Source organism: Podarcis raffonei, chromosome 16 (genome assembly GCF_027172205.1).
Source record: "Podarcis raffonei isolate rPodRaf1 chromosome 16, rPodRaf1.pri, whole genome shotgun sequence".
In the NCBI taxonomy this organism is placed as follows: domain Eukaryota; kingdom Metazoa; phylum Chordata; class Lepidosauria; order Squamata; family Lacertidae; genus Podarcis; species Podarcis raffonei.
Genome location: NC_070617.1, coordinates 17,793,217 through 17,804,728, shown reverse-complemented (window position 1 = coordinate 17,804,728; position 11,512 = coordinate 17,793,217). Strand labels below are relative to the sequence as shown.

The 11,512-nt window shown below is 46.2% G+C and overlaps 1 protein-coding gene across 1 annotated transcript; it reads right to left on the bottom strand.

Annotated features, from left to right (window-relative positions):
- Nucleotides 1-1,382: 1,382 nt before the first annotated feature.
- Nucleotides 1,383-10,982, bottom strand: LOC128404454 (arylacetamide deacetylase-like 4). The gene is made up of 4 exons (XM_053370118.1): nt 10,133-10,982; nt 6,627-6,843; nt 5,780-5,843; nt 1,383-2,963 (listed from the first exon to the last, which is right to left on the bottom strand). The coding sequence occupies exons 1-4, from the start codon at nt 10,307-10,309 to the stop codon at nt 2,183-2,185; spliced, it is 1,239 nt and encodes a 412-aa protein (XP_053226093.1). The 5' UTR covers nt 10,310-10,982; the 3' UTR covers nt 1,383-2,182.
- Nucleotides 10,983-11,512: the final 530 nt, after the last annotated feature.

The following is an 11,512-nucleotide window of genomic DNA, read 5'->3' as shown; positions in this document are numbered from 1 at the left end:
TCAAAGCCTAGAATTAAACAAAAACCAACAGAAACTATTAATATAGAGTTGTGTACTTCTCTTCAGTAGTTCTTTTCCTTTTCAAAGAGGTGGCGGCAAATAAGAGGTTATCCAAATTTATAATTGTAATCCAAAATATAAATCCAAATGTATTGTTCTCCAATATATTGTAATCCAAGTCTTCCAATTTTAAGGTTTGAGAGATATGTGTCCAAGAATATCCAAAATTGTTGGCAGGTAGTATTGCATAAATTCCCCTGGTCTACAGTAGGTACTGAATATAACTCCAGCTATTCCAGGTTCTCTTTCCTTCTTGGGGAATTTCTTCCCCAATATAATAGAGTTCTGCTGCTTAGCCTCGGTTTTGTACCACCAAGTTCCAGGGCTTAAAATTAAAGCTTGTATTTCCACAACTCTTTTATACAAGTCTTTTTGCTTTCTACTCTGCCAAAGTATCAATCTGTCAAACTCTGTCCAGCTGTCAAATTGTATCCCACGAGTATCCAAAGGACAACTTGACACAACTGGAACTAATATGTGTCTAATAGAAAGAGAGTCCCTCAAAAGTCAGAATACTACAAAGTCTCCATTAGCTGCCATTACTCTGCTCCCATTCACAAAAAGTCACCTTGCAGAGCTTGCCTGCAGAAATCGGAAGCTGACTTCCTTTTTGACTTCCTTTTTACCAAATCAGTCAATTTAAACCTAATTTCTTCTCTAAAAGCTTTATTTGGTTTGTACCGTATTTTTTGTTCTATAAGACTCACTTTTTCCCTCCTAAAAAGTAAGGGGAAATGTGTGTGCATCTTATGGAGCGAATGCAGGCTGTGCAGCTATCCCAGAAGCCAGAAAAGCAAGAGGGATTGCTGCTTTCACTGCACAGCGATCCCTCTTGCTGTTCTGGCTTCTGAGATTCAGAATATTTTTTTTCTTGTTTTCCTCCTCCAAAAACTAGGTGCGTCTTGTGGTCTGGTGCATCTTATAGAGCGAAAAATACGGTACCTCTTAATTGGAAAATCCACTGCTTACGGTGGCGGTGTGTGGCTTTGGCTGCAGGAGTGAACTCAAGCCTCTTTCTTCCCTGACGCAGCGCCAGCAGCCGGGGGGTCGGATTACGACGAGTTACCAATGCTCCGCTGGACCCCTGAAGTCCCCACACTTCCGTGGGGATTTTTCAGGGGGCGCCTAGCCCTGGTGCTCACCCTCAAAGCCCTGGCAGCCTGGACCGTGTTCTTCCTTAATAGGACAACACAGAGCTCGCCACCATTTCCCTTTGCAGTGGACCGGAAGTGTGCGTCCTATTCCTCCTTACCCCCATCATCTCCCCATGCTGGCCTGTGGCATTATCTTCCTGTCAGGATCAGCACTAGTGACCTCCCATTTGGATTACTGCAATGGGTTCCACATGAAGGTGACCTTCAAAATGTTCTGGAAACTTTGGTTAGTGCTGACAATAGCTGTGGGGACATAGCTTGGGGCTGTGCAGCAGAACCATATCTCATCAGTCCCTCACCCTCTTTGTAGATCCCAGTCTGCTTTCAGGTGTACACATCTGGTCGGAAGAGGTACATATAGAAAGATACTTCAGGTATCATGGCCCTAATTTTGAAGGGTAAATATATTCCCACCCTTCAGTTTCACTATAATCCTGTCTAATGTTGGTGTAATTAAATGAGTTCATATCATTCACAAGGGCTTAGATCGGTCTAGTTTATTGCAGAGGAGCTCCTCTGTTACTGCTAAATCTTTCAAATATTTTGAAGCAACAGTTAGTCAATGGAATGAGCTAACTTGGTGACCCAGTTGGATGGCTTTAAAAGAGGATCAGGCCAATTCATGGAGGAGGCTATAGGTACGTTTGCACAATTGTAGGCTGTAAGCCACTGCATGCTGCTTGCTAGGAATCACAAGTAGGAATACTTTTCTTGCACCCAGGTACTGCTTGCAGGCATCTCAAGAGGCCTCTTTTTGGTCACTGTGAGAACAGGATGCTGGATGAAGTGGGCCAATCCAGCAGGGCTTTGCTTAGGTACTTACAGATGTCATGGTGATTTTAATAAATCTGACTGGATAGAATTTTGGATCTGACCTTTTCTTCTTACTTTAGGATTGGGACACTAGGAAAGGGGGATTGTCCCCCCACAGAAAGGGAAGGCTGCCATTGGAAGACAAAGAAGGTCATTCATCTATATAAACCTTTCAAGAACTGTACCACATGCTGCAAGCATTTCTTTGAGCTGGGAAATTCAAGTGGCCCCCAACCCAAATAGCAAATTGTTGAATGGCATGCATCTGTAAGATGATGATGTGTCACTGGCACACCGTTGTCCAATAACCGCTTCTTGTACAACAGCCCATCATCCCGGAGAACATCATACTCGCAAGTTAGAAGGAAAGTCTCTGGGAGCTGGCGGATTATGTCATCCTCCGCTACAAGGGGGGCAAACATTGCCTCAGTACCTCTTTTAACTTGTTCATAAAGTTCTTTTGAAAATGGAGCAGGTTCTACAGGAACATAGCCCCTAGCTTTAAATTCTTCTGGAATGTTATCAGCACTTATCCATTTTTTGTATTTCTCTCTCAAATCAGGAGGGACATGGGCACCTTTTATAAATGGGTCCACGTTCATGTCCTTCCCAGTGAGATATCTTAAACCAAATTTGATAACTCGTTTCCTGAACAAGGGAGGAACTGATTGGTTTTGCTGATAGGATGGCAAATCAAAGTCCCCTGGTTGTAGGAATGGGTTGATGAGGACCTGAGCTCGCACTCTTGGGAGGTCCTCTCTGGTCACCAGTTCTTGACAAATAGCTGCAGCAAATGTGCCTCCGCTACTCTCCCCAGCAATGGCAATGTAGTTGGGGTCCACTCCGTATTCCTTTGCATTCTTCAGAAAGTGTATTGTAGCAGTTAAGCAGTCCAGCACAGGGACTGGATAGGGATGCTCAGGTGCTAAACGAAATCTAAAGAGAAAACAAGATATCACCCACACTCAACATCATACACTTCACAGAAAAGGACCGTTTTCCTGCATTACGTATTGCAAGTGCTGGGAATCTTTTTCACCCCTAGGGCCACATTCGTTTCTGTGCAACCTTGTGGAGGCCACATGGCCGCTGTGGGTGGGACCTGAGACAAAAATGGAAAGCAAATGCAAATCTTCCCTTTGGACAAATAGGCTGTTTCATTGCAACACACCTTTCTCCACCCTCCAGCGGCTTCCTTTTTGCTTTCCCTTGTCCATTAGCAGGCTCCACTGCAGCTCTCCTGATCAAGTTAGCAAGACTCCTAGCAATCACTCATACCAATGGGTACTAGTCACAAGGATGGTGTGCTGCCACCACTATCAGAGGCAGTAATGCTTCTGAATACCAGCTGCTGGAAATTGCAGCTGGGGAGAAAGCTCTCCTGCTCAGGTCCTGCTTTATGACACCAGTCTTAAAATAAATATATTGGATCTGATATAAAAATTAGAGATCCAAGTTGTATATACAAGGTGTGGCTGGAAAGTTTGGTGAATGGTCACAAAAATGGGACAGTGAGAAATATTCAAGCATACAATTGGCATTGGAAACCCATGAAATACTCATAATTGTCTACGGAGATGAAGCTGTAACTCAAAAGACACTGTATGTGTGGTTTAAGCGTTTCCGTGAAGGGCGGCAAACCACTGAAGATGACCCTCGGTCTGGAAGACCATCGATGAGCAGAATGGCGGCAAATGTCAACAGAGTTTGTGAATTACTGATGCGGGGTCGGCATTTGTCCATCCGAATGATGGCGGAAGAATTGCGTATTCCGCATGAAATCATTACTGGGTTGTCCCACCCTCCATATTCTCCCGATCTAGCCCCAGTTGATTTTTTTCTTTTTCCAAAACTTAAATCTGCTCTGAAAGGGCACAGATTTTCCAACATTTCACACGTCCAAGCTGCTGTGACGAGGGAAGCTGTTGTCAATGGTGCATTGTATCAGAGGGGGCCTACTTTGAAGGCCTGTAAGGTATGGATGAATCCCTAGCCAGAATTAAGATTGCCGGAAGAAATATCAACAACCTCAGATATGCAGATGACACAACCTTGATGGCAGAAAGTGAGGAGGAATTAAAGAACCTTTTATTGAGGGTGAAAGAGGAGAGGGCAAAATATGGTCTGAAGCTCAACATCAAAAAAACGAAGATCATGGCCACTGGTCCCATCACCTCCTGGCAAATAGAAGGGGAAGAAATTGAGGCAGTGAGAGATTTTACTTTCTTGGGCTCCATGATCACTGCAGATGGCGACAGCAGCCACGAAATTAAGAGACGCCTGCTTCTTGGGAGAAAAGCAATGAAAAACCTAGACAGCATCTTAAAAAGTAGAGACATCACCTTGCCAACAAAGGTCCATATAGTAAAAGCTATGGTTTTCCCAGTAGTGATGTATGGAAGTGAAAGATGAACCATAAAGAAGGCTGATCGCTGAAGAATTGATGCTTTTGAATTATGGTGATAGATCAAACCTATCCATTCTTAAGGAAATCAGAACTGAGTGCTCACTGGAAGGACAGATCGTGAAGCTGAGGCTCCAATACTTTGGCCACCTCATGAGAAGAGAAGACTCCCTGGAAAAGACCCTGATGTTGGGAAAGATGGAGGGCACAAGGTACTAGTGGGGGGGGGGGGGAGAGATTGATAGCAGGAAGACTGTGACCTTTCTTGACACATGTTAAGGGGAAGTTTTATGACTCTTTGTGTGCTGTGTTACTATATAAACCAGGGGTCGGCAACGCTTACCGGCCGTGGGCTGAACTACTCCCACGGAGATCGTCCGTGGGACAGACCGGCACAGCGCGACACTGGAAATCACGTTTGCGCACGTCCACAGTGCCAGAAATCGCGTCTGCGCATGCCCAGATGCTGAAAATTGTGCCTGCACAAAAGCGGCTTTCAGCGTCTGGGCATGCGCAAAAGCCATTTCCAGCACCGCTCATGAGTCCCCGCACTGCGCTGCGTCGGTTTAGCGGGGGACTTGACCAGCGGGCGGCCCGGTTCCGGGGTGGCTCATGGGCCTGTAAAACAGTCTTCGTGGGCCGCATCTGGCCCATGGGCTGCACGTTGCCGACCACTGATATAAGCTTTCGAGCTGATGTGCCTCGGACAGACCTTCTTAATGGGCACATTGAATTGAGCTCTGTCCTATTGCAATAGATAAATAAAAACACCAGGTGCCTAACCAAGATGCTGGACCTGAAAATAGTTTTATGTGATTTAAAAGGTGGTTTTTCACCTGGGTAACGAACAAGGTGGTGTTGAAGTGAATTCTTACCACAGATATCAGTAGGTTTCCGAGCACAATTCAAATTGTTGGTGCTAACCTTTAAAGCCCTAAACAGCTATGACCCTGTATACCTGAAGGAGCATTTCCATCCCCATCGTCCAACCCAGCTCTGAGGGTCTTCTTGTGGTTCCCTCATTGTGAAAGGTGAGGTAACAGGGAACCAGGCAGAGGGCCTTTTTGGTAGTTGCACCCGCTCTGTGGAATGCCCCCCCCCCAGCAGATTTCAAGGAGTTAAACATCTATGTGATTTTTAAAAGACATCTGAAGGCAGCCCTGTCCAGGGAAGTTTTTAGGGTTTGATGTATTGTGTTTTTACTATTTTTTCCATTGTGTGCATGGCAACCCAGTCAGATGGGCATCATAAAAAGAATTATGATCATCATCATCATTCCTCTGGACTCAGGAAAGGTTGGAAAGGCATTACGCATTGTTTCGGATACCAAGAGAGTGAAACCACTTACCCGACATTCACAACCACTGAATCACTTTCGTGGACAATGGAACAGCAGACGTTTTCACAGGCTCCTGGAAGAAAACACAAGCCCCACAAGCCCTCCATTACAATTTGCCCTGCTCATTCACACTGAAATCATTGTGAGTTGACACCAGGCTTAGTCTTCCTAAAAGTAAATCTGTTGAAATCAAGAGATATAGCTGATTTAGGTGACCTTATTTATTTATTTTTATGTCATAAATTGCATACTGTATGCCACTTGATTGTAGAAAACAACAACTTTTAATGAAGTTCCTCTGGGAAAAACTCAGTTGCATTGAACTCTTTGTAAATGGGGCATTCTGTGGTTTTACCCTCTCCTGATCTGTAGCAGAGATCAAGCAGTGACAGTGGGTAAAAAACAAAACCAAACTTCCACCCACATTTCTTGGCTTCTTTCCGGTTATTTCTGATCACCTCTTAAAGCCCTTTCATAAAAGTCCCTTGGTACATGAAGCAGAAACACCTTCTTTGACATTTTTAGGATTTTTCATTGACTGTGACACTAGGAATTTTAATTTTAATTTATACATTTCTACTTATTTATTGAATTTATCTACCACCCTATACCCGGAGGTCTCAGGGCCATTCACAGAATTACTACAGAACTGGACGCCTTTGGAACAGGGGGCCTCAGCCCCGTTTTCGTGCCTCATGGTCCCATCTTGCATTAAACTTAAACTGCCTACAGGGGCAGTACAAACCACCCAAAGCCCTCCATAGCAAACATTTCAGGACTTTTATACTAATGTGCCAGCCCAAATTCTCCTCAAACAATACAGTGAACCATTTTGAGACTCTTTCAAAGAACTTACGAATGCTTCCAAGGATTCCAGTGCCTCCATGAAAATAGATGATTCCTCTCCTGTTCCCAGCAGCTGGTGTCTTGGGCCAGTACACCCTCACTGGCACCCCATCAAAAACCAGGTCCTTTCTGATCAAGTTTAAGTCCTTCTTTGTAGGTATGGCATCGTACACAGCCCTGCAGATGACATATCTATGGCAAATGCCCATTTTTTCCAGAAACACTCCCTGTTTAAACCAAAACATTCAGCATTTATGATCAGCCTCTGATAGCTTTGCATATAAAAATCATATTTTGCATATATGCACTGCCTGTGGAATGAACCTCTCATATGTGGGGCAACTACATTGTACAGTGGTACCTTGCTTTACAACCATAATCCATTCTGGAGATCCGTTTGTAAACCAAACCAGGTTAATATAATAATAATAATAATAATAATAATAATAATAATAATGCAGGAAAACGGTCCTTTTCTGTGAAGTGTATGATGTTGAGTGTGGGTGATATTTTGTTTTCTCTTTAGATTTCGTTTAGCACCAACTGAATATTAAAAACAGTACAGCATCAGATATTAAAAACTTCCCTAAACAGGGCTGCCTTCAGTTGTCTTTTAAAAGTAAAATAGTTGTTTATTGCTTTGACATCTGCTGGGAGGGCGTTCCACAGGGCAGGCGCCACTACCGAGAAGGCCCTCTGCCTGGTTCCCTGTAACCTTACTTCTCGTAATGAGGGAACTGCCAGAAGGCCCTCGGCACTGGATCTCAGTGTCCGGGCGGAACGATGGGGGTGGAAATGCTCCTTCAGGTATACAGGACCGAGGCCATTTAGGGCTTTAAAGATCAGCACCACCACTTTGAATTGTGCTCGGAAACGTACTGGGAGCCAATGCAGATCTCTCAGAACCAGTGTTATGTGGTCCCGGCGGCCACTCCCAGTCACCAGTCTAGCTGCCGCATTCTGGATTAACTGCAGTTTCCGGGTCACCTTCAAAGGTAGCCCCACGTAGAGCGCGTTGCAGTAGTCCAAGCGGGAGATAACCAGAGCATGTACCACTCTGGCAAGACAGTCCGTGGGCAGGTGGGGTCTTAGCCTGCGTACCAGGTGGAGCTGGTAGACAGCTGCCCTGGACACAGAATTAACCTGTGCCTCCATGGACAGCTGTGAGTCCAAAATGACTCCCAGGCTGCGCACCTGGTCCTTCAGGGGCACAGTTACCCCATTAAAGACCAGGGAATCCCCCACACGCGCCCGCCCCCTGTCCCCCCAAAACAGCACTTCTGTCTTGTCAGGATTCAACCTCAATCTGTTAGCCGCCATCCATCCTCCAACCGCCTCCAGGCACTCACACAGGACCTTCACTGCCTTCACTGGTTCTGATTTAAAGGAGAGGTAGAGCTGGGTGTCATCTGCATACTGATGAACACCCAGCCCAAACCCCCTGATGATCTCTCCCAGCGGCTTCATATGGATATTAAAAAGCATGGGGGAGAGGACGGAACCCTGAGGCACCCCACAAGTGAGAGGCCAGGGGTCTGAACACTCATCCCCCACCACCACTTTCTGGACACGGCCCGGGGAAAGGAGCAGAACCACCGTATAACAGTGCCCCCAGCTCCCAGCCCGTCTAGACGGTCCAGAAGGATGTTATGGTCGATGGTGTCAAAGGCCGCTGAGAGATCCAGCCGAACTAGGAAACAGCTCTCACCTTTGTCCCTAACCTGCCGGAGATCATCAGCCAGCGCGACCAAGGCAGTTTCAGTCCCATGGTGAGGCCTGAATCCCGATTGGAAGGGATCCAAATGGTCTGCATCCTGCAGGCGTGCTTGGAGTTGTTTCGCAACCACCCGCTCAATCACCTTGCCCAAGAATGGTAAATTTGAGACTGGGCGATAATTGGCCAAATTGGCTGGGTCTAAAGATGTTTTTTTAAGAAGCGGTTTAATGACCGCCTCTTTCAGCGGGTCTGGGAAGGCTCCCTCACAGAGGGAAGCATTCACTACCCCGCAGGGCCCATCGCCCAGCCCTTCCCGGCTCGCTTTTATCAGCCAGGATGGGCAAGGATCAAGGAGACAGGTGGTCGGTTTCACTTGTCCAAGCAGCCTGTCCACATCCTCGGAGGTAACAGATTGGAATTGATCCCATGTAACAGGACTAGACAGAACTCTAGCACTCTCCCGCCCTGGCCCTGCTCCCACGGTGGAGTCTACCTCCCTCTGAATCTGAGCGACTTTAACTGCAAAAAACTTTGGAAAAGCATTGCAGGAGATCTTGGGGTCCCTACCAGGCCCCGGTGGTACAGGTGGTTCTGATAAATTGCGAACCACCTGAAAAAGTGTCCTGCTGCTGTTTTCTGCAGATGCAATGGAGGCGGCGAAGAAGGCCCTCTTCGCCATCGCCATTGCCACTTGGTAGGCTCGACGTTGAGCTCTAGCCCATGTCCGGTCTGATTCAGAATGAGTTTTCCGCCACCGGCGCTCTAGCCCTCTCAACGATTGTTTCATCACCCTCAGCTCCGGGGAAAACCACAGGGCTGTCCGGGCTCCATGCGATCGGAGAGGGCACTTCGGAGCCAGACAGTCAATTGCCCTGGTTAACTCTGCATTCCAGCGGGGAATCAGCTGAAAGGCCATCAACTTGGGATAAAACATCCCCTACCACTCTCTGGAAGCCAATTGGATCCATTAAGTGGCGGGGGCGGACCATCCGAATCGGTCCATCCGAATCAGACCATCCGAATCGGTCCCTTGGGTTGTAACCCAAGGCACGCTTTCGCCACAGGGGCCTCCCCAATTTTTTTTTTCATAATCTAAAAAAATGGGTTGTAATCCAAAAAAAGGTTGCAAGCCGGGACATGCACTTCCAGGTTTGACTTGTTTGTAATCCAAAATGTATGCAAACCAATATGTATGCAAAGCAAGGTACCACTGTATATCCTTTCATTCACCACTCACCTCTTGGAGTTTGGGCTGGCATGAAGCGCCCCCCCCCCATAAGAATGTAAAAAGAGCCTGTTGGTCCCGGCCAATGGCCCATCTAGTCCAGCAGATTATTCTCACAGTGCCTGTGGGAAACCTTCCAGCAGGATCTGAGCACAGGAGCCCTCTCCCCTTCCCCTAACTGGTGTACAGAAGCTTTGCTGCCTTGAGCTGTAGAGGCAGAGCATAGCCATGCTGGCTAGCAGCCATCTATAGCCTTCTCCTTTGTGAATTGGGCAGCCATCACTGCCCCCTGTGAAAGAGACTTCCATAGTTTGAATATGTCCGTTGTGAAGAAGTCATTTCTTATATCTTTCCTGAATCTTCCAACATTTAGTTCTAGTGTCATGAGACAGGGAGAAACATTTTTCTCTATCCACTTTCTCCATGACATGCACAAATTTTATAGACTGCTATCATGTCACCTGCAGCTTGCCTTTTCTCTAAACTAAAAAATCCCAAACACTGCAGTCTTTTTTAATGGGGGGGGGAGTATCACCCCAACCCCTTGATTGTGATATATGTAAAACAAACTTACCAGTTCAAGGAGATATCCCAATGCAAAAGAAAAAATATATAATTTTCTGCTGTGCGTGATTCCTGGAGGAATGTGGATCCTTGTAAAATGATAATAAACTCCTCGTGCAAACAGCAAGGAGTGAATGAAAATGATCATATATAATATCAGCATCCACAGAGTTCCACCAAACGCCATTTCCCTTCAGCTCAGAAGCACAGAGGTAGGCACCTCCCCTTTGACTGATGCCAAGTGGCTTTTATAGAAGAACAGTCTACAGCATGTGCAAGAGAACATCCTCGGCCAACCCACATTGCTTTCAATTGAGAAGAAAAAAAAGTAATTTTGTAATCTGTTCAGAGATTGCAGGCTTTCTTGCATTCCTGGTTGCTGTGGTTGTTTTTCACACAGGGTGGAGTGTATGTGGAGGTGTGTGAATTTTCCCCATCCCTCCTCCAGAGGGAAGAGGTGCATGTGATTTCCATAGGCTCTGAAGGCCAAGCAGGTCACGACAAGCATCCTTCCTTACAAGAGACACTGACTGCTCTTGCAACACGTCTTCATTTTTGTGGTGCTTGCCCTCCCACACAAAATACTTTGGAGTCTTTAATCCCTCGTAATTCAGAGAGCGCACGTTATCAGGGATGGCACATCAATGTCAGCGTTAACATCCTGCCAACAGCAGTATCACTGCCCCTGTCAGGACAGTGTGGTGAGCAAAGAGGTTGGCACTGTCCATGCCCACAATGGGAGCCAATCCTGCTCTTGCACAAATTTGATTGCTGCACATGCAACTCCACTTTCATTTATTTATTTCATTTCTTTATAAAAAGAGGCAGCATGCAGCTTTTCAGTTTTCTCTGTGGACAGCTGGTCAAGCACGGCACAGCTGAGGACTGCGTAACTCTCCTCACTCTTTTTCTTGATGAGGAGAGGGACATCATTGAATAGGAAGGATTAGGTGTTCACACTGTAAGACATTTCCAAAGAAATCTCCCTCTTCTGCCAGGGGCAGGGAGGGTCCCTCCCAGCAGCCACCAGAAGTAGAAATCAGCAGGACGTTCTTGACTTTTCTGAAAGCCACCAGCTTCAGAAATGGGCACTTTTATTTTTGAGGTGGCAAGAATACACAGAGGAATTATACCAGAAAGATATGGATGGCTCGTACACCCCAGGTAGTATGGTTGCTGACCTTGAGCCAGACATCCTGGAGAGTGAAGTCAAATGAGCCTTAGAAAGAAGTAACAAGGCCAGTGGAAGTGATGGTATTCCAGCTGAACTATTTAAAATTTTAAAAGATGATGCTGTTAAGGTGCTACACTCAATACGCCAGCAAGTTTGGAAAACTCAGAAGTGGCCAGAGGATTGGAGAAGATCAGTCTACATCCCAATCCCAAAGAA